At 43.6% G+C, this 24,262-nt stretch overlaps 1 protein-coding gene across 1 annotated transcript in view; it reads right to left on the bottom strand.

Annotated features, from left to right (window-relative positions):
• Positions 1-22,385, bottom strand: part of stk40 (serine/threonine kinase 40) — a 27,749-nt gene extending 5,364 nt beyond the window's left edge. Inside the window, exons 1-7 of the mRNA XM_080004929.1 lie at positions 22,217-22,385; positions 14,893-15,031; positions 13,735-13,820; positions 10,507-10,650; positions 7,796-8,020; positions 4,426-4,478; positions 93-208 (exon numbers count right to left, since the gene is read on the bottom strand). Of these exons, the coding sequence (XP_079861055.1) occupies positions 93-208; positions 4,426-4,478; positions 7,796-8,020; positions 10,507-10,650; positions 13,735-13,820; positions 14,893-15,022 (754 nt within the window). The 5' untranslated portion in view covers positions 15,023-15,031; positions 22,217-22,385. The remainder of the gene's footprint in view (positions 1-92; positions 209-4,425; positions 4,479-7,795; positions 8,021-10,506; positions 10,651-13,734; positions 13,821-14,892; positions 15,032-22,216) is intronic.
• Positions 22,386-24,262: the final 1,877 nt, after the last annotated feature.

Genomic DNA, 24,262 nt, shown 5'->3' with positions numbered 1-24,262 from the left:
GCATGTGTGTGTGTGTGTGTGCATGTGTGTGTGTGTGTGCATGTGTGTGTGTGTGTGCATGTGTGTGTGTGTGTGCATGTGTGTGTGCTCACCGCTCAGCACGTCGGGGCTGATGTAGGCCGGACTCCCCCTCTGGTCCTTCAGAAGATCCTCCTCGCTCACCAGGTGCTTCCCGAGGCAGAAGTTGGTGATGGTGATACGGTGAGTTCTGCAAACACACACCAGAGTTTAGATCTGAGTCTGGATTCCTGATAAACTACGTCTCGTTCTCTCTCATCGGGCGTTGCAGGTCAGTTCTGTAGGCTGGGAACAGAGGTGTGGTTATGAACCAGATGATTCTATGAACTGGTTTTAGAAGTTTCCTTCAGGTCCGATAACGCGGGAAGATAAATCCAACCAGTACAAAAAAAAACAAAAAAAACAAACAAAAAAAACCTTTCATGACTTTTAATCCTAATATTTGCCTCAAATTGAAAGCCAGACTTGTATGAACCTGTATGAGCTGGAGCTGATTATCTGAAATATCTTTCTTACCCCGCCCCCCTCCAGGTTCCCAATTCCATACATGTACGTCCACCGCCTTCAGAGCTTCTCATCAATCTTGTTCTGCTGAAGTTCGCCGGCCGATCAGACTTTGCTTCCTGACTCGTCAAGATGGGAGTTTGAATTCTTCAGAGCGAGAGGCAGAAACCAGCAGGGACGGCCGCCTCCGTGGCAAAGCTGCGCCGCCCGGGAACCGGTTGGGGGGATTTGACGCGATTCAGATATGGATCGCGGTGGCGGTTATCAACTCAAAACTCCCATTTAAGAACCCGAGGGATCGTGGAGCGACAACCAGTCGACTAAAGGGAAACTTTTGTGAGCGCCGGCCCCCGCCCCACCTACAAGGAGTCCACGCAGCTCCACCCGTTTCCTTTTTCCACGGAGATGGCGCTGGAAACCCTGACGGAGCTCCACCATGTTCCTCAGATTAAAGGCGTTCTCTTTTCCACAACACACATTTTGCCATCTACTTCTACTACTTCTTCTACTTCTAGTTTTTCCTTTTCTCCCCGGGGGAAAGTAGAAAAAAAAAAAAAAAAAAAAGCACAACCACCTGATCAGATCTGAGTCACAACCTGCGGCACAGGCTCATTATCTGTGTGACTCAGGCCGCACGGCAGCCGCTGACTAACCGCTACGTAAAGCTCAAACAACAACAAGAAACTAAACCAACTGGGCCATAAAAAGTTCAATTCAATGAAATTAAAATAAATATGCACGGACCAACACACAGGGAAGCAGCTGCAGATTTCCAATCTTCCACAGCAGGACTTCACCAGGAGCCATTTTGTGATATTTAATTGATTTGTTGTTTAGATTTGTTTTTTTCTATTAAAAAGAAAAAAGTGAAACAGGTTTGAAATGTTTCTGTGTGTACATTGGGAGCTCCTTCAACGCTCAGGGATTTCCATCATTTTCCAAATTTGTTCAGATTTAGTCTCTGGATCCGATCTGAGATCGGTATCTTTATTCGTTAGATTTGACTCACTCTGGTTTCGGCGATAACAACTCCAACGTCTTAGAAATTAATTGACGGTGTGAAATTGAAGGAGTAATAATTTTGCTGGGAGAGTCGGAAACAAATTGAATTCATCTTTTTACTGGCAAAGAAAAGAGACAAACTTCTCATGGAACTACAGCTTCCCAAGGAGCCAGACGCAGTTCTGAGCTGCCTCGTCCAGCGTCACGAGGACTCTCAGATGAAAGACTCCTCGTGGCCGAGCTCCTTCCTTTGTCCTCCGGCGTCACGCCCTGGACGAGGTTTGGCCTCTTGCCTAAATGAGGCGAGGGGTCCCCCAGGAGACAGCGGCAGATCCGCTTCCCGGTCGGTCGATCCCGTGACCGGAGGAAACAGGAAACCAGAAACTCCCCCCCAAACCTCCATCCCAAAATAACTGTGAGGAGAAGGCGGTCGGAGGCAGGGCATCGTCTGCTCGGAGGCAGAAGCCTCTGAGACAGTGTTTCTCAACGGGGGTACTTTGAGGGTACTCTCAAATGAAAAAAAAAAGTGTTAAAAACGTTGGTTATGTATATACAGCTCATCGTTTATGTTCATTTCTCCCAATGCCAGTGAAGGTACGACCTCACAGGGGCTGCACCGCTAAAAAATGTTTGAGAACCACTGCTCCAAGGAAACTAAATGTCTGATTGGACGACTGGCACCAAATAACCATAATAATATAATATAATAACATAATAATTATCTATTACATTTTACAGGATCACTTCACACATCACATCTGCACAGTTACTCTCACTACAGAGGAATCAAAGCCAAAAGTTCATCACTTATGGATGGAAACAGATAACATTAAATATTCACGCTCATCACAATTTGATGATGAAAGGCCGCCCTGCCGCTCACACGCCGGCAAAACGCAAACAAAGCTCTGGATCGGAGCAGCTTTTGAAGGGACGGCGAGAAAAGGAGGTGGTGCAAATCCCTCCAAACATTCTCAGTGAGTCATCCTGGATGTTGCATGACTGAACCCGCTTCACGCCGAGTCCGACAAACGTCTAGAGCAAACTGGAAATCCATCCACTGACGGAGGACGGTGAACGTCCAGCTGCGCAAACTACTCTCTGTAGCACTGCAACAAAAATGCGCGGCTCCCATTTTCTGACATATTATGGGATGCGAAACCCAGACGCAGTTCACCCGGTGACCACTAGGCGGAGGACCCCGACTGTCGGACGCAGATCGGGTGTGAAGAGGCTCAAACGGCTCCTGTACACGTCATGCAAGATGGAATCTGGGAGACTCCGAGAGCTGATGCGGCTGCTTTGTGACCGAGAAAATGTGCTGGTGATGTCACGTTTATTTCCTGCTTCCGGAAGTTCCCTTTTCTGTGGACTAGTAAATGCCCATGACCTGCAGCCGTCAACTATTGTTCTACTCTTTCAATTTTTCCCTGTATTTTGACAATGAGCATTTTCAAGGCCAGTCTTGCAGGAGGATGGCAGGTAGGAGAATGAGAGCCGCTCTCACCAAACCACAACTAGTTCACTGAAACAAATCGATAAGTAAATAAAAGGGACGGTCACTCAGAGGGAAGGGCTGAGGAGCTTTTCCAAGGACTGAGCTGCCGCATCCTGTTTCTGCCACAGGAAATGGCATCATCCCTGCATCGCAGGCTGAGTTAGTCCCGGCAAGATTCACAAAAAAAAGTTCAGTTCACGCACATGCACGGTGAAAGAGGAAACGTTGCACGGCAGTGGAAGTGAAGTGAAAAGGCCGAAAGCTTTTAGTAAAAAAAAAAAAAAAAAAAAAAAAAAAAAAAGGGAAGCGCGATAGAAGGAGAAATGGTCTCAAGTATCAGGTTGCGAGGGTTTAGTCAGGAATGTGACTCCAATGCAGAGGAACCCAAAATAAATATGGATCAATAAATACAACCTCACAAAGTGTTCATGTTGAAATTAAGACCAAATAATCTAAGTGATCTGTTCTAATTTAGGACTTGGTTAATGATGTCTAAGGCCTAATGTGTGTAAAATTGAATTTGAAGACATTAAGGCCTTTTTAAGGAGCTGCAGACATGGTGGAAAAGGACAAAAAAGTGCAGACGGAGGGCAAACAGAATGATGTGTGAGTGTGTGTGTGTGTGTGTGTGTTGGGGTGACGTGTGCTGCTCTCTGAGTCAGCCCTGAGGTATGAGGCCGTTGGCAGGTCGTCCTTTGTCTCCGGCCTGGACGCCGTGTTCTGCCCTCCACCCTCCACCCTCCGTCACAACACCGTGTCCCCTCTACTGCCGGCGCTCCGAGCCGCCACTAGAGGGCACAAGACACAGTGTGTGTGTGTGATTGCTTTTACGTGCACGTGGCGGCTTCGCCGATTGGTTGTTCGTGAGGGATTAACGCTGAAAAAGCGACTTCGTGGAATATCTTATGCTCACGCGCAATTTACGTTGCAAGTTGGTTCAAGTGAATGGAAGAGCTGGTGAACGCAGCGCCCCCTGGTGGCCGCGCGTCGACGGAGGCGTGGCTTGAGGCCTGCTACACTGTGATTAAGGACTTCTCAGAGGAGACCGTTTCTTCATGTCTGTTGCTCTCTGCACATTTCTGCTGAAAACGAGCATAAACTGAACATTTTTCCCTGTCGGCTTTTAGTGGATGGGAAGGGCGGGGGGGGGGGGGGGGGGGGGGGGGGGGGGGGGGGGGAGAATGAGGCCGAGGAGGAGAGAAAGGGGGAGAACGAAAGGCTTATGAAAGGCCGGGCATTGTGGGTAGTTTTCTCCTCTGGTTTCTCTAATAAGCAGACACGAAAAAAAGACTGAACTTGGTTGCAGGTTCAACCCCCACCCCCCACCCCCCATCAATGGGAGCGGGGGTGGGGGGGTGGGGGGGGTTCCCTGTCTGGAGAACTCGACCCCTGGTTCAACTCACCGTTTATTCAGCACCATGTTTCCCAGTTTGAGATCTCTGTGCACGATGTTCTTCTACAAGGAGAGAGAGGGAGAGAGAGAGAAGGGGGGGGGGGAGGGAGAGATTGGTCATATAGTGCCTGGTGAATCACTGGAATCAAAACAATCCTTGGGTGTCGTTTCAGGGCGTGGCAGATGAGTCACGCAGCGAAACAAGATAGCTCAAACCACCTTCCAGAGAGGCTTAACAGGTGGCCCCGTCCCAAATGTGGCCCCAGCACATCATTGGAGGATCTTAGCATAAGATCATTTAGCAATAATCTAAAAAACAAACAAACAAAAAAAAAACCAACAACCTCAAACGACTCTTCCTCCAGTAAGAACAGCCTGTTTCTGTCACCTCAAAGTCATTCAAAAAGTATTATGCATGTAATGTAATTTGTTGCATGTAATTTGAAATACCTGAAAGTTAAAAAAAATAAAAATAAACACGTCTATGCAGAAGTCGTATGAAGCAATATGAGAATCATGTTCAAAAATACTGTTCGATAGACATAGATTTTTGGGTGTGTATATTGTGTTTTTACATACTCATATATAACGTATAGCGTACTTCCTCAAATATAAATCGGTACTTACTTAAAAACCACGCTTCTATTCATTAAATGCCAGGGGTGTGGTCAACACTTAAAAATAAAAGCCTGCCTCAAGTACGGAGCGAGGGGAAACATGGATGGGAAACCTCCCGGTGCCTGTTACGTAACGTGCATGCAGGCTCAGCTGGATGGACATTTCCACCGCTTGAAATTGAGAAATTCAACAACGTCGTCATGATGTTTTCAACACTGGGATGTTCTGGATTACTCGTTGTGTTAAACGTAAACCTAACTCAGAGAACTGGAGTGGAGGTTTTCTTTTTTCCCCCTCCTCCAGCTCCGCCTCCCGTGGCGGTTCCTGTGTCGGGTTATCTGTGTTTTTATTCAGTTTGTTTTCAGTGGTTTCTACTTGTGTGAAACAGACATTTTAGGCCGGACTAAAGTGACGTTGATCAGGACGGTGGACTGAGTGATGGAGACGGCGCCATCGCCGCTGCACTGTGTGTCCCGGCTGCTCCTGTGTCTCCGAACAAATAAATTATGCAAGTGCTGAGAAATGCCAAAGAAATCCCTCAAAATAAAAACAGTGTGTATTTATTTAAAAATAAATAAATAAACACAAAATAAATACATCTAAAACAATGTTTTTATTTTGATGTATTTATTTTGAGCAGCACGGCCCCCAGACGGAAGTTTGATTTAAAATTCAAAGAGACATTTGGTTTGGTTTTAGATATAAAAGCCTGCCTCTAATATAAGCCTGCTTCCAATAGAAAGATGGAGCCGTCTGCATTTGACGTAAATAAAAGCCCCGGTCACTGTTTGAGGAAATACAGTATAAGTACTCCTCACTTTACGACCTACCTGTTTAACAACCTGTTTTACGACTTAGGACCAGCTGTCTGACCAGTTTGTATTATACACTGTGTACAATACCAAGCATCTCATCACCCTTTATATAGTATATACACTGTATACACTACATATACTATATACACTATATACACTACATATACTATACACTATATAAACTATATATACTGTACTATATAAACTGTATACATCTCATGTCATCACCGTTCTCGTTTCTGCAGTCTGTCAGTGTTTCACTACACCAGCGTTCTCAATGGCAACGCCCCCTTACTGTGAGATACCACGGGTCCTCGCTGATTGACCAATTCGCTTAACGACCTGGCCCGAGGAACAGAACTCGACCGTTAAGTGAGTGCACACACGCACGCACGCATGCACGGCTCCAGCTGTCTCAGGTTCGAAGGGTGCTTCTCCAGACTGCATGTTTCAGCTCGTTCCATAGATGTTTGATAGGATTCAGATCAGAGCTCATAGAAGGTCACTTCAGAATAGTCCAATGTTTTGTTCTTATCCATTCTTGGTGCTTTTAGCTGTGTGTTTTGGGTCATTATCCTGTTGAAGTACCCATGACCTGCGACTGAGACAGAGCTTTCTGACACTGGGCAGTACGTTTGCTCCAGAATGCCTGGATAGTCTTGAGATTTCCTTGTGCCCTGCATTGATTCAAGGCACCCGTGCCAAACGCAGCAAAGCAGCCCCAAAACAACACAACCGAGCCTCCTCCATGTTTGACAGTAGGTATGGTGTTGTGAACAGAGCTGATGTGACTTGCCAAAAAGCTCCAGTTTTGACTCATCTGTCCAAAGGAAATTCTCCCAGAAGCATTGTGGCTTGTCCATATGCATTTTAGCAAATTCCATTCTGGCTTTTTTATGTTTTTCTTTCCAAAGTGGAGTCCTCCTGGGTCTTCTTCCATGGAGCCCACTGTCACTCAAAAGGCGACGGATGGTGCGATCAGTCACTGATGTACCTTGACCTTGGAGTTCAGCTTGTACCTCTTTGGAAGTTGTCCTTGGCTCTTTTTTCTACCATTCGCACTATCCTTCTGTTCAATCTGGGGTCAGTTTTCCTCTTGCGGCCGCGTCCAGCGAGGTTGGCTACAGTCCCATGGTCTTTAAACTTCTTAATAATGTTTACAACTGTAGTCACAGGAACATCAAGCTGCTTGGAGATGCTCTTAGAGCCTTTACCTTTAACATGCTTGTCTATCATTTTCTTCCTGATCTCCTCAGACAACTCTCTGCTTTGCTTTCTTTGGTCGTGTTCAGTGTGGTGCACACGGTGATACCAAACAGCAGAGTGACTACTTTTCTCCATTTAAATATGCTGAATGACTGATTATCAGATTTAAGACGTGTGATACTAATTCAAGAAAACAGTTAGTTTGAATCATCACTATGATCCAATTATTGATAATCTTTTCTAAGGGGTACCAACAAATCCGTCCAGGCCATTTTAGAATATAATTGATCTCTTTAGCAATAATTGATCTCTTTTCACGGTTTCTTTGCTTTACTCTATGACATACCAACGGTATGCAGGTATACATGAGAACATTGCTTTTAATTTCATCACTTTTCGGGAGGAATGAAGCATTGTTTCAATGAGCTGTAAGGGTACAAACAAATTTGTCCACATATACACACACACACACACACACACACACACACACACACACACACACACACACACACACACACACACACATTAGATATACTATGTATACACACGTGTCTGTGTGTGTCCCTGAGAATCGTTAGAGAAAACTGATTGCAATTCTAAAAAACAGCCGATTTTGGTTTTATCCGGAGCGGTGCAGCCGGACACAGGACCTGATCTTCCCTCCTCTCTTCCATCCCTCCCATCACTTTCCTTCCTTTCCATCCCTTGCAGACTAGGGAGCATCTGCAGAGCGCCCCTCACCTTGTGCAGGGCCTCCACCACGCGCACCACGTCGTAGAAGATGACGATGGCCTCGCGCTCGCTCAGCCTCTTCTCCTTGATGACGTAGTGCTGCAGGTTGATCAGCTCGGCCGTCTTGTCGCTGAAGTCGTGGGCGCAGAGGCAGTCGAGCACCAGACAGAGCCTGCGCTTCATCCTGCGAGCCCTGGGAGAGTCCAGCTCCTCCACCACCTCGTAGGCCCGGTCCTGGAGGGGGGAGACCGGACCGTTAGCTTCACATTTATTGTTTTCGTTAGGTTAATTGGATACTGACATTTTTCATTGTTTATCATTCATTTAAGGTTAATTGTGTAGTGCCGGATTTTTCTTACATATTTTTTGGTTTATGTTTCATTATTTATTATTTCTCCTTCGGTTTATTGTATGTATCCAATTATTAAGTTATTTTGTCTTGTTTACTGTACATTTTTAGGTTTATTCTATATTGCCAGATTTTTCTTATTCATTGTTTATTTTTATTCTCTATTTTAAGGTTTATTCTTTTGTGTATATTTTTATTGTTTATTATTGGGTTAATGTGAGTTTTCTATTGTTACTTGTATTCTTTTTTGTTAATTGTTTTGGTTTATATTTAGTGTTTATCCTTAGGTTTATTGTATGCTGCCAATTTGTATTTTTTTTGTGTTTCTTCTTCATTTTTCTTGTAGATTTTTAGGAGTATTCTTATTGTTTACTATTAGATTAATTGTAAATTGTTCAATTTTATATTTATTGCACATTGCCCATTAATTCTATTTTTATTGTAAAACTTTGATTATGACTCCATATTGTTTTTAAGTGAGCTGCTCAAGCATCGCAACTTCCCTATGTGGAAGAATTCATTTTCTATCTATCCCTCCATCCATCCTTCCATTCATCCAGAGGTCAGGAATTAAAAAACAGTTAAAAAGAGGAAAATAATATAGAGGGAATAATTAAACCCACTCTCGTCCCTCTCCTTCCTACTCTAGCCTGAACACAGTCATCGGCTCTTATTGATTTCTGATCGGGACGACGGAGCGAGCCGATCAGAGTTTCCATCACTCAATGGACGGGAGGGAGTTACTATAATAACTGGATCAATACTGGGAGAGCGGAGTGAATCACACTGAACAGCTCAATGGGACTATTCTGAGAAGTGGAGCAAGAGAGAGGATGTGGGAGGGAGGGAGAGAGAGAAAGAGAGGGAGCCAGAGCGTGGGAGAGGGGGGGGGAGGACAGAGAAAGGGGAGTTGGAGAGAGAGAGAAGGTGAGAGACAGCAAGAGAGAAGGACAACAGCCAGGGAGAACGAAAAAGAGAAAGATGGAGAAAGAGAGAGAGAGAGAGAGACGTAGGAGAGAGAAAGGGGGGGGCAGGCAGATTGAGCTGTCACAAGGTTAGAGGAGGAGTTGAATGGAAGTAAAAGAAAGGGGGAGGGGGGTATATTGGGGGATTGGGTGAGTTACTGTGAATGGATGATGTGTGAATAAAGTTATTCCAGATAAACACTGAGCTCTGATTGGCTCGCCTCTCTGCCTGTGCAGAGGACCCCGCAGGGCGGAGCAGAACGAGCCGGTGAGAGCGAACCAGCTGCAGAGCATTCCCTCCTTCCACTCAGGGCGTTGACATGCACTCAACACCCCGGCTCAGATGTTAAGATGATCACCTGGAATATTTATGATGATTAACAATTCAATTTGTAATTTTATGCAAATATCACAGCTTGGAACTTTGGTGGTGAAATAACAAACATCCACCTGAGGAAGAAGAGACATTTATTTAAGGGTTGAACAGATGTTCCATAATAATTTAGACTTCCCTCAACGCAACTGATGGAACTTTGCACTGGATGCTATTTAGTGTTATTCTATTCTATATTTTTTTTAAGTTCAGCGAAAGTGAAGTGAAAATAAATAAATAAATACATTGTAGCAATAAAGTGCAGCAACAAACGAAAGCGACCGAAAAAGCACAAACTCCTCCAACCTCCTCCGCCTATCTCCTCCACCCTCCATCTCCGTCAGCATCTTCCGTTCGTCCAAGTCGTCTGATCTCCAAGGTAAATACACTTTATAATTTTACATATCAAACATCATAATTTTATATTTTATGATGTTATTATACAATATTTTCTATTTATAAATACATTTTTCTTATTTAAAAACACGTAAAAAAAAAAAATTGGGGTGGTTTTTTGGGGGCTGGAACGGATGAATGACATTTCAATGAATTTCAATGGGGAAAATTGATTTGCTATACAAGCAGATTGAATTACGAGCTCTGTCACAGAACGAATGAAACTCGGAAGTCAAAGTACCAGTGTATATGTATGTGACAAATAACCTCTTGAACGGGAAGTTTATTTTTGTTAGTTTTTTTTCTAATCGGCTATTTCTGTATATTTTTTGAAAATTTTCAAAGAAAAAAATAAAATAGCTATTTATTTTTTATTTTTTTATATAGCACTTTTCTTGGAATATTTGGCCATTTTAGTTTTGTTATTGCTATTTTCCGTGTATATTTGCCTTTTTTAGTTTTTTTCTCTTTTTTAAGAAAATTAAAAAAACAATTCAGACTCATTTCCGGGACAGAAACGCACAGATCCTCACCACGACAAATTCTTTGTATAAGAAAATGTACTCGGGTGATTTTGAAATACGCTATGTGAAAGTGAGCTAATGTGACCAAACAGATTGTGTTTGTGATGAAGCACCTGGAAGAGGCCGTGGTGGTGGACCACACCCTCCTGGCCGTGCAGCAGCGACAGCAGCGAGTACTCCGTGTGCAGCAGCATCTTGCCCTGACGCTCCTCCTGCGTCTCCCCCGCCGAGTCTGCGCGCTCCTCTAGGGTCAGGATCTGGAAAGGGGGGTCAGGGGTCAGGGGTCACCGGGGAGAGAGAGACACAGATCCAGACACATTCATGTCAGGAAGAAACCGATCATTTTGATTGAGGTTTATTATATTTAATATCAGGTTTACTGTACATCACCATTTCTATCTCAAGTTCATATTTTTGCTTTGTTTACTGTTTATTTTGTTAGTTATTGTATAGGGAATGGGCATGATTAGTCGACTAATCGATTAGTCGACTCGGGCAGTGACGTCAACTTCCGAGAACTTATGCATAATTAATAACTGTAGCACACGCATCACGAGAAAGAGCAGCAGACAGAATGAGGTGCTGGTGTGAGGGAATGACGGCGGCGGCGGCGGCGGCAGTAGGGTGCTCGCTGTGTGGGGTGAAGCTGTCTGACCACGCCACTTCTACTACATTTGCAATTATCGCAATTTTCCTTTTGTCATCTCTGGTAGGACTTGTTTTTGGTTGGTCACTGCAGCACTTTGCCTATTTGGAGAAAACAAAATAATCATTTGAAATAGCACCTGTTTAAATAGTAATGTAGTTAAATTATTTACGTACTGGTAACTCTTTTCACATGCGGGGTTGGGGGGGGTGATGACATCACGGCTAGTCGACTAATTGACTGAAATTCTTGTTAGTCGTTCACCACTAAGAAAATGAAAATGCCCGTTCATATTATTTTATAGGACCCTAAGTTTTATTTTAGGAAATGCATCAAACGGAATCATGTACCTATGACACATTGTGTGGTTGGTACATTTTTATGACAATGTTTATTACTCATCCATTGTTATCCATGCCTGAATTTTTTTATATATAAAATGTATTTTATTTATTTATTATCCTTATAATTATTCATCCGGTACAAAATATCTCCCTTTATTTATATCTTCATCTATATTTTATTTTGTGTACCAGCATCAATACTCACAGTCAAATAATTGTTTACATTATATCATATATATTTGGCTTTTGTTGTTGTTTGGTTTTGACTGCGAAGGTTTTTTAATGCAAACTGTCTGTACATCAATGCACTAATCTTCACCACATGCAGATGGAAATGTACTTCTGCCAAATAAAAACATTCTTTTTGAATTACCTTTTTGATTTAATAAAATTGAATGCACAAATATTTTCTGCTTCGATTGAGAACATGGTTATATATCTAAATATTCACATCCTCAAGATTAAAGCAGCCTTCCCTGACGAGCTGGGGAGAAGGTGACCTCTGAGCGCTGTGTTTGGGGTCAGAGGTCAGAGGTCAGAACAGGTCTTGGCATGCAGTCCACACTGTGCAGCAGACACTCCAGGTCTCCAGGAGGCTCCGGGTCTCCAGGAGGCTCCGGGTCTCCAGGAGGCTCCGGGTCCAACACATAGACACTAGTGATGAAAGGTTTGATTCATTCTTTTCAGGTTTGGTTCTCGACGAGTCACTTGGTTCGATTTCTTCAGCTCTTGGTTTGTTTGATGCCTTTGGTGTAAAGCCGGCGGTTGATTCATAGTGAGGGGTACCAGCGATCGGTTGCCCTTGGTGATCCGGGGTAAAATTTAAATATTTTTAATGGTTTGCCGGTAGTTGAATAAACCAGTTATTTAATCTTGATGCAATTAATATCCCCTATAGCCAAGGATTAAAATTGGGTTAATATCAATATCCTTAATCATCATTGGCATCGGCCAGTAGCCTAAGCTTAGGATGAAAAGCTATCGTTTGTATTAGCCTACCTCAGGTTGAAGGACTTCATGACTTTTTAGTGATGTTTACCTGATCATAAGGTTGTGATTTATCCAACTTGCAGATTCTGCAGATCAGGACATTTCCTGAGTGATTGCTGCTCTGAACAGCAGGAGGACATTTTTTGGGGCCTTTAAATTACCTTTCCACATAAAACGGCGATTTTTCAGGCATTCTGGAACTTATATTTCAAAAAGCTAAATTCAACTACATTAACTTCATGTTCTAGGTCGATTACACTACATGTCCCAGACTTCCATTCGAAAGTGCAACAACCCAAAAGTTTTCTTTCTTCTGATCGATTGATTTGTTTGGTGTTTCTTGGTCACTTGTGGGGGTGGAGAAATGATTTATTTTTCTTTGTTTTTGTGGATGTTCATCCATATCCACAGTTTACTGACCACAACCAGCTACACTTCTTTAGCAAAGTCACGGCAGCTTCCTTTCACTTCCTACGCTTGTGGCGGACCCCGCCATCAACAATGAAAACAGCATAATAGGGGAGCACATGCTGAACGCAAATACACTGAACAGCTGTTTCTTACCAAGTTCTAACCAAAGGAAAGTGTAGAAAATGTTTTTTTTTTTTTTGACAAAATAATGGCAGGGATTACCACTTTAAGGACTCTGAATGAACCCTGACCCCCAAAAACAAATGACGTCACTGAATGGAGCCAATAAACTTAATGGCTTGATGGCGGCCTGTTGTCATTAGTTCCGGACGAGTGAGACCATAAAAGGCGGTGGTTCATGTTGGAGAAGGTCAGAGGTGGAGCAGCAGATTGGACCGTGGAACTCTGAAGGTGGAGGTGGAAGATGTCACCTTGTCTGACTCTCCGGATGTAGGTTGTTGGTATAAAGCCTGCCATTGGGCAATTATTTCATTTGGCGTTCTCCTCTCCTTCCACTAACTGCGAGTTAGCATTTTGCTGCGTGAAACAACAACCTCCGAGCTGGAGACCTACACACTGACCAAGTTATGTTTGTCTTTTTTACTAGTGAAGTGGTATCACACACTGACCAAGTTATGTTTGTCTTTTTTGCGGGGAATCAGCCATAATAATACCAGGGCTGGCTTCCTGACGTGCAAAGGCTCCACCAAAACAAGTCCCACCAGACACTATTGAGCAAGGGCACCGTCGCTGCCTCCCGGGCTTAGCGCCGCCCAAGACGATTGTGATTGGTTTAAAAAATTCAAACAAGACAGAGCGTTTTTTTCCCCCCTTATGCCCAAATGACAGTGGGTTGAGCCAGAACTTTCTCCAGCACTGGTGCAGCGCTAAAACCAGGTGTGGAGATAGGTTTGTTTATGCAGGTTTGTTTATGCAGGACTAGATCTCACCTTGAGCTGGTAGAAGTCGTCAGTGCCGTCCTTGCGGGCCAGGCACTGCACGATGCTCGGAACGGGGGAGTTCCCCAGCCGCGGGCCTGGAGGCGGGAGAGACGACAGCTGGTGACCAAAAGAACCAGAGGCAGGGAGAGGCAGGGAGAGGCAGGGAGAGCCAGGGAGAGGCAGGAAGAGGCAGGGAGAGGCAGGGAGAGGCAGGGAGAGGCAGGGAGAGGCAGATAGAGGCAGCCTGAGCTCCTGCTCCCACTCAGGCCGGTCTGAAGGGCTCCAGGTCGTTAACACCCGAGCGTCGTGTTGTCTTTGGCACCAAGCTTTGCAAACAGTGGAGGTGTGGAAGTTAAACTGACGTTACATCTCATTTTGGAGAGAGTGTGTGTGTGTGTGTGTGTGTGTGTGTGTGTGTGTGTGTGTGGTGAATTATACTAGAGTAGTACGTTTAAACTTCAGCATTATTTAATTTCCAAGATGTCACCGACTGTTTGGATCCTAGTTCTACTGTTATCTCCTCAAGTGGAGCAGAGACACTGAATCACGTCTCACAATAAAAATCTTGATCTCAGATCGGACCCCAGAGAAGGGATATGATCGAATGAGGGTCTGTGGCCTGATCAGGGTCAAATTGAGGATCTTTAATTCATCGTTGGCCTTCTCCTCCATTGTAATCCATGCCTGCATTATGGTTTACGTATTTATTCATCCTGAACAGTATATGCATCTATATTTATATATTTATACCCACGGCATCACTAGAATACACACTCATATCTCCTTTTAACTCAATTGATCCTGTGCGCATTTTGTATATTTGGTAGATATTAAATATAGTAAATATAATATTTTGAATATTTGTTTTTCTTTGTTTTGTTTTTGACTGTTAAGCTTTGTTTTATGCAAATTCTCTGTACAGCAACGCAAATCCCTTGTTTATAAAAATTGACAGACTAATCTGATTGTGGTTTTGGTTCCGACGTGTAAAAAGGTTTGAGAGCAGCCTCTCTGAAAGTTTCCTTTTTCCTCCAGAGAACCAGGAACCTCGCTGCAGACCTGGTTTCCTCTGCCCAGTCGTCCACTAAAACATTCCTCACATTCTTGTCGTCTGGGGCAACCGCAAGCACACACGCACGCACACACACACACAGGGGTCTTCCTCACCCAGGACGAAGGGCCCGGCCCGCTTGGCGTTGCTGCCTGAGATCCCCGGGCAGAGCAGCTTGCTGGGCCTCCCGGACACCTCCCCGGACCCGGAGCCGGAACCCCGGTCCGACGAGCGCCGCTTGGACATACTGGAGCTCTGCGAGGGGGGGGGGGGGGGGGTGTAAATAAAAAAGATGTAATAACAATCAGGTTAGGTCTTAACCAGAGGCGGGCGAGTTGAACTAAGGGGTGATTTTTATATATTTTGCTATTTTTGTATGTTTGGCTGTTTTTTTCAGACGACTCACACATGGCTGCAAAGAGCTGATGTACCATCAAACGTGACACATATATTAAAAAAACAAGCTATTTAAGTTACAAATGTCCGCCTTTTTATTTATATGTCAATAATGACATAAATAAAAAAAGGGGATATTTCATATACAAAATCAATAAATCAAATTATGTCAAAATAAAAAGCGGGCAAGTTAAAGTGGTAAACCGCTCACATGTGTCTGCACTGAGTCAATCATGACATAATACAATTAAATAAATTAAACTGGAAATTTAAGATACATACGGTCTTCTCCCCAAACACAGATAGAGAATACATACACAACATATATACAGGTAACACACAAAAGCATGGTAAAAAAATATGAGCGTTTGTTCCCATATCAAACCATGTCCATGAGAACTTCCACAACAATGTCCCTGTTTCCTTATGTCACATTAGAGACGGTTTCACTGACCGTGTTCCATCTAGATCAGGACTAAACTAATCCCATTTCAATTAATCCACAATTTTAAAACGCCTTTTCTGAGACGTTGCTTTATTAAAAATGAATTAGTTCCAGACTAGGAAGTCCTGGACTAAGGTATTGAAGGACTAGTCAGCGCCTTCTGTCCGGTCTTGGTGCTGCTCTTAGTCCAGATCAACCTGGTCCACCTGGAGGCCACGCCCATTCATCCACAGGTTTAATTTACACTTCACTTAGTTTCAAGATTCAAGAGGTTTATTTGTCACATACATATACATACATTCATACATATATATATAGACCTGGATAAACTCTTATCTTCCTTCTAGAAATTAGATGTTTTCAAGGGTTAGGGTAACCCATCCATAACCTAAGACAAGGCCAAGTCCGAGAATATTTTAAACCATGACTGAGACAGTAAATCCAGATTAAAAGTGTGATTTAGTCTCAGATTAGGCCTAATCTGGTCTGTCACACCGGCCCCTAGAGTCTGAAATCACGCTGCACAGGCAAATAAACAAAAGTCCGTTGACAAAACCTTCTTTTACTGCACAAATGTCCAGATAACTGCAATAACCTACAGAACAGGCTAGTGCTGGATGCGGATCCGTCAACTGGGCATCGGAACCAAAATGCAACAGCAACAAAAGCCAGGAATACTCCTCGTTCCAGGAAAACATCTTGTACCAATGTCCTGTGTGGACGCTCCATCTTGGTTTAAAGGTCCCTCCCCCCCGTTTACCCAGACCTCGGCGTGAAGGGGCAGCCATGACGGCTCCATTCAGAGCCCGGGGCGCCGGTGTCAAAGGTCACGCTTCAGACTGCAACTCCTCAACAGGAGCTCCGCAGCGCAAACGACAGTTATGTTTTATTAATATTACTATAATTTTTTAATCTCTCTGTAGTGCTCCTTCCACTCTTAATCTCTACGGTGCTTTCTAGTCTCGGTTTAGGACAATTTTTCTAGTTCATTTTTGTTGTGGTTATTTTTTTTTGTTTTGTTGTAAGTTTTCAGGTTTATTTTTCTGGTTTATTTTTAGGTTTATTTCATATGTTTATTGCACATTGCCATTTCCTCTTTTTTGTTGGTTATATTTTATAGATTATTTACACTTTTAGGTAAATATTTATTGTTTATCTCCATTTTGCCCATTTTTTTTTATGCTGCTGTGACACTGCAATTTCCGTACGGGGACGAATATATCCCATCGATGCATCCATCCACCCATCATCTTTCTAACAGCTGCCCTCCCTCTGCTTCTGCAAGATCCGAAAAACAAAAGGCGAGAACCCGATATGGGAACCGACGGCAGCGGCGAGGCAGCCACCAGGCGGCAGCCAGGCGGGGAGTTATCATGACATCATCCGATGTCCTGATTGTTTTTTTGTTATTTGTTTTTTTTAAGAACCGGGGGGGGGGATTTTATTTTGTTTGTTGCTGATGAGTTCCTCCGTAATGAAACCTTCCTGGTTCCCGTAACAGGGAAGTGGTTCCTCGAACAGAGAGCGCTGAGTCACCATGCCCCGGGCTTCCCGGCGACCCGAGCTCACATCGGGAAGAACACACTAGGCTTGTGCAGATTCACGATTAAATCGGCGATCGACTCCATCGGCCGCGATTGACATTGATGACGATTTGTTAATAATTATTATTTTTTATATGTAAGGGCAGTTTAACGTGTTCAGAAACTGGAGCGGAGAGGGAAAGGGAGAGAGGGGAAGATGGAGAGGGCGGGAGAGAGGGGGCGGAGGCGCTCGCCCTCTCCGCTCAGAGTTGTCGAATAACCACTGCTGATCCGATCTCACTTCCCTGCTCCACAGCCCCGTGCAAAAAAAACTAAAGAAAAGGCACAAGGACCCCCAGCTCTGGTTCTAGGCATTTTGCTGGTCTGGGCAAACAGAGCAGCACGTGTGCACATCACCGGTGCAATGAGGACATGTTCCTCATGAACATATCTTGCCCAGACAATCAGCTACCTCCATGCCCATTCAAGCTCAAACAAAAAGCGCGCCTGATAAAAAGGGAACCATGGGGTGCATGGGGCATCGAGGGGCAGGTGCTCAGGAAAATGTAAAGCTAACACCGAGATTTGGAGCACACGCCAGCTCCCATGCCTGTCTTTTTATTTTAGATCTATTACTTTTCATTTGTTTCCCTATATGTATAAAACATTTTTTATTTTTTTATATAAACACAACTGAGTTAAGGGACTGTCCCACATTAAATTACATTCTATGCGCGTGCATGCACCCGCACCCCCCCGCCCCACCGATAAAATCATATATTGCCGATCGCTGCACTCCAGCACTCCAGCACTCCAGCACTCCAGCACTCCAGCACTCCAGCACTCCAGCACTCCAGCACTCCAGCTTTTAGCACCCAGGCCTCCCAGGCCTCCCAGGCCTCCCAGGACTCCAGCCCCCAGCCCCCAGCCCCCAGCCCTCCATGCTTCCCAGCCCCCAGCCCTCCAAGCCTCCAGGCCTCCCAGCACCCCAACCTCCCAGCCCTCCAGCATCCAGCCCTCCAGCATCCAGCCCTCCAGCATCCAGCCCTCCAGCATCCAGCCCTCCAGCATCCAGCCCTCCAGTTTGTGCTCCACTCCTCGCAGTGTGGAGGCTAGACGTCTGTCAGTCGGTGCGATGGCAGATTTGCGTTCTCACTCGAATGAGGCTTTCAGTAAAATCCCAGACAGCAGCATAATGGCCGCCAGGGCGTCTGTCGCCCTGTCTGCATCTCCACTCGTCATCACACACTGAGGCTTTCCAAGTGACAGCAAATACGGCACGGGGCAGCGGATCATCACACAGCTAGTAGCCTGTTCTGATGCAGAGCAGCGGGAAAGTTGACTTTTATTTTTTATTTTCTATCTCTTTCTTGACTGCACAGTTTTTGAGGAATAATAAAATGCTATCTTAAATAACAATTCTATATTGGACTATTTGTTAAAAAAAAGTGCAAGTTCTGCATGTCAGAGGATGAAACTGAAAACTGCAATTCTCATCATGTAGAAAATGTTAATATATCGATATTGACTAAAATTGGGACACTTTGTATCGTAATCAAACATCGAATTGTGAGCTGCTCCCACTGCCCAGCCCTCAAGTTGGCCACCATGCCTTTTTGCGCATCCAATATGTGTATATTTGCCAATTTTAATTCTATTTTCTTTAAATATTGGCACTCTTGTATATTTGGCAATTCTTTCCAGACTGCAGAAGCTTTTGTTCATGCCAATCATCTGTTCAATCACTACCGTGACAAATTCCTTGTGTATGAAAATGTACGTGGCCAAAAAGAAACTGACCCTGGAGCAGGAATCAATAGAAGGGTGTTCACAATCCTGTCTTGCACGTAAGCTCCTCTGATTCTGCAGACTATAAGTGACAGTTTAACTCTTTAAATCCACACTGTGAGTAGCGGGCTCAGTAATCCCCTCGTTCCCTCGTGCCACTAAAGCCCTAAACACACTGAAACAATACACTGACGGAGGAGCAGAAGGTGCCGTCAGACCCCGAGCTACTCATATACTTATATACTGATATACTCCTCTGCTCATCTGCTCATCTACTAGGTCGACCCCATTTCGACACCGGCCGTGTGTCGCAGGAAACCGCCTTCCGCCTCGTTTCAAAGCCCAAAGGCGGAAAGCAAGCAACGAGCGGACGTTGACCTGGATGACATCAGAGCGACGGGCCCGCGCTCATCCTTATCTGACACCACAGAGACCGTTCTCACCCGGGCCAGAGGGGGCGACGAGGAGCAGGCCGGGAACCGTGTCAATAACACAACGCCTCCCTGCGAAATCACAGTTTAATTAATAAATAGAAGTCACTTCAACACATCTCTGCTGCAGATCCAGAAGAAGGGGCCACAACAATCCTATTATCATAATATAGTCTCATATCATATATAATGAACCTCTTTTTAAATCTTTAGGTTTATCGTACGTTTGCATATATTTCTTTTTTTTTTATTTGTGTTTTTCATTTTTACGTTTATTTTTCTGGTTCATTGCTAGCTTTATTTTATTGTTTATGTTATTATTTTGGAATGTTTCATTTTCTTGTTCATTTCTATGTTTGCTGAATATTGCCATTTTCTTCTTGTTTATTGTTTTCAAGCTTTTTTCATTACCTTTTGTTAACTCTTAGCTTTACACTTAATGTTTACTGTTTATTAGAAGGCTATGTTATTACCAATTTTAGATTTTTTTTTAATTGTTCATTGTTTACTTTAGGTTTATTATTATTATTGTACTATTTTTCAAACCAACCTGATCCCTAGTTTTATCGTAGATCTTCTATTTTCTTTTCAGGTAATCATCAGGTTTGTTGTATATTGCCATTTTCTTTTAATTTGATATTCTTATTACTTTATTATGAATGTTTATTTTGATGTGAGCTGCTCTAACACTGCAATTTCACTCCGAGGATGAATCAAGTATCTATCTATCTATCTATACATCTATCTATCTATAGCTATCTATCTGTCTATCTATCTGTCTGTCTGTCTGTCTATACATCAATCCATCTGTTTAATCAATGGCTGCCAGGTTTTGGGATCAGTGCCAGGAAGACTGGGAGGGATTGTCTTCCCCAGAAAGCAGAAGGTCACAAGGACTTCAACCTCGCTGCCGGATTGAATGTCAATCAATCAATCAATCAATCAATCAATCAATCAGGGTCATCATGTTCCCTTTCTAGTGATAAACCCCTCTCACTACCACCAGCACCACCACCACAACCACAGCACCACCCAGGAGTGCTGCAGTCCCTACACTGTCACAACCAGGACGCCTGAAAGTCACAAGGTCAAACTGCAAAAATGGTTATTATTATTATTATTATTATTAATAATAATAATAATAATAATAATAATAATAATAATAACAACAACAATAATAACAACAACAATAATCTTTATTTGTACAGGACCTTCCTGCACAATATGCAACTCTAATCCCAACTCGTAAGATGTATTATTTCCTTCTTTGGACAGGTAAAGTCCCATTATGATCAGGATGTTTTTTGTTTTGTTTTTTTAATCTGGGGCAACGTGGTCTTATACAAACACAGATATACACATCAAGTCCCGATGTGCAACAACACAAATAGAATGAACAGTTAAGAAACTCGACATATAAAAGAAGAAGGTCATGAATAGAAATCATAACATCTCACACACAGCGGGCTATATGGTTTAACTTCCTGACAGAAAGGTGTCTTCAGTATATTTTGTGATGAGTAACGTGAAAGGGAACTAGAAACCTGTATCTTACAAACCATCACAACAATCTCAAAACACTACAAACGACACGACTACACACTGTCCCCGAACCGCGTGACGCACCATTACCACACAACCAGTCCCTTCAAGTCCAACTGCTTTCTACTAACCTGAACGCAACAGTACACAAAACTACTAATCAACAACATGCTAGTCTGTACTAACCAATCCCTTACCTCTTTTGCCCAACACACACACACACACACACACACACACACACACACACACACACACACACACACACACACACACACACACACACACACACAATGTAATCCAATAGACCTTGTCAGCTATACATTAAGCTTTATTTAGTTTTTTCGGCTGTCATAGGAGAGCTGTTCATTCAGTTATATCTTTTATCATGAGGTCATTGTATGAGCTGCATTGAATTCAGAGTGTTTCTAATGTTCCGTCCCCCTCATGTACGTCGACAGGGAGGACAACAATTAGAAACACCTCTGAATATAATGTGATCCAGTACAAAACCACATTTCACTGTGACATCAGTCATAAACAAATCATTTCATTCATTTACACATTAAGGACCCGGAAACAAAAACTGAACGTTATAAACTTCAGAGAAGCAGAACTCATGACTAAGCTGGATTACATTGGATCATACAGGTACCTAATAGTGCACACTGCGTGTGTATTTGTATATATATTTCTATATGTATGTATGTGTATACATATACACACACATACAAACATATCAACATATACACATACTGTATGTGTGTATATATATATATATATATATGTGTGTACACACGTGTACGTGTGTTATCAAGTCATTACTCGGCTCTGTAGTACCGTGGAATACTGGGCTGTGATTGGTCGGTGAGCAGCGGTCAGTTATGTCTGAATAATGACGCTGATCCGTTAATAATCACCGTTGTCACGGGCAACCGCTTCTCCCGGTTCCGCGGTGTTCGCTACGTTGCACTGGTACTACTTCCCCCCGCGGAGGCTGTGAAACGAGACATTAAACGGTTATATAACCGCTGGTGTTCGGTAAAAGCAGGAGCGTCGCGGTCATTGTCACAACATCAGCGCCTACGGACGCGGCCACACCGGGTGCTGGTCACCTTGTCCGGGGGGGGATTCACGATGATGACCGGCCGAACCGACGAAACACACACACACACACACACACAAACACGAACAAACACGAACAAACAAATACACAAACACACAAATACTCAAGCGCACACCGCCTGGGCTGAGCCCCGCCGCCGGGAGGCCATTTAAACAAAGCGGGGATCGCTGCGAGCCGAGGCGTCTCGCTTACCTCCAGCCAGCCGGTCACGGTTCCGCTTCGCCCGGTCACAGCGCGGACATCTCTCGAATAAACACCGCCGTCGTTCGCACACGGAGCTGCTCGTCGTGTCGGGCGACCAGCCGGGGACCGTGCGGGGCCGCGTCGGGGCTCCTGTTGGGGCTGCTCCTCCGCTGCTTTCCGCCCGGGCACCGAGCGAGCTCAGCGGACAGGGAACGATCTCCGCTCCGCCCGCTGGAGTGACGCCGCGGCCGCGAACGATCCGTCCGGCGCGAACGACTCGGGAGTGGGGAGTCGGGAGTCACGCCGACGGAGGAGCGGGTCTGCGGGTTCGGTGGAGCCCAAAACATGTCGTTCACATGGGATGTGACTGATGCAGACGTTGCATTCCACCAAAACAAATCATTTGGAGAGAGGCTGTATACAGTGTGTACGATAAGGGGGCACGGTGGTGATTTACCGTGTTCATGTAGAAGTATTTTCTGAACGCAAACGGAGTTTCTTTTGGTTCAGTTGTTTGGTTTAACTGTTAAATTTAGGGATTTTCTTTTAGATATTGGATTTTTTTCTAAATATGTGTACAATATATTGCTATATACAAATATTGAATATCCATCTTAAATGTGTATCTGTGATTTACACCTTCTCCTCCTGAAAATAGAAGGCTGGACGCAGACTTTTGCGTTCCACAGTTTGCATAATTTCGTCATCATTTTGAAAGAGTAAAATAATTCCTCTGATTCTCGTTCAGCGTCATCCTGAATTAAATCAACGGAATCGAACCAACGTAGATTCTAAAGAAATCGAACGAATCGTTTTTTTGTTTTTTCGTTTTTTTTAATCGAGTGACTCGTCAGGAACCGAATCTAAAAAACAGAGTCGAACCGCTCACCGCAGTGATCGCATCTTTCCACAGCGACAGCGCCGCCTGGCAACGGAAGTGACGCACGGCGGCTGATTGACAGCTGCTCTCAGCCAATCACAGGCGGCGCTGGAGTGTTTTTCTCGGCAGCCATTGAGCGCTGATGACGACATCATTTGTTTTCTGTTTTTTTCAAATTCATAATAAAATGTATGACGTCACCAAACAACGACGAAATTGCAACAATAAGCAATAGTAACAGTCTTGTTACATTTCATAGTAATAATACATAAGTAATTATAAGACTTATAATCCTATTTACTTATAGGATTATACGTAAAAGTCATAATTCATATTGTAATTTATCATTTTAATTTTACCGAAACAATAATTGATCCTGTTCAGAGTATCGCATTTTTATATTTGTACATCTTAAATATCTCACTATTTCTGCTCTGTATTTTAGCTTTTTTTTTAATATATCTGATATTTTAATCTTATTTTTTATTCTTACCCTTTTTTTATTATTATCCGGACTGGTAGCTTTTGTTGTTGTTTTTAATGCTTACTTAATACTTAATACTTAATGTATTGAAGTGCACCAACCCTGAGCAGAAGCAATTCCTAGTACATGTAAATGCTCCTGGCGAAATAGTAATTCACTGAATACTTATCAAAATGTGTGCGTGTGTTTGTGTGTGCGCGAGTACATATATATGAATAAAAGGTATATACTATTATTCTTATATATTTGAATCAGGTTCTGCACTTTAGGACTGACAAGTACTCTTACTTTTAATACTTTGAGTGCATTTAAGAGCAAGTATTTTATTTGCTTATCATTACTATTTGCACATTGCAAGCTGCTTATCCATTGCACTCGTCATGTTTTGTAAGGGATCCCACTTCGTGTGCATCATATGTCTTTAGTTTTTATCTCCTTTACATTTTACTTGATGTTCTGCATGAAACCCAGTGTGTGTGAGCAGACTGACTCTCATGTCCTGGACCAGACTGTTGCCGTGGCAATGGGTCCAGACGAGGGTCTGATGCCGGAAGACATCGATTTAGTTTCTCTCATTTCCTTTCAAACCCAACTATAAATAGATATTAAGCGTAATGCAAAACATGGTTCCTCGTTGATAGAGGTGATATTTTCAGGGGGCCTTTAATTCACAGAAAATAACAAATTAAAC

Source organism: Zeus faber (genome assembly GCF_960531495.2).
Source record: "Zeus faber genome assembly, chromosome: 8".
Lineage (NCBI taxonomy): Eukaryota > Metazoa > Chordata > Actinopteri > Zeiformes > Zeidae > Zeus > Zeus faber.
This window is presented reverse-complemented; position numbering and strand designations above follow the sequence as displayed.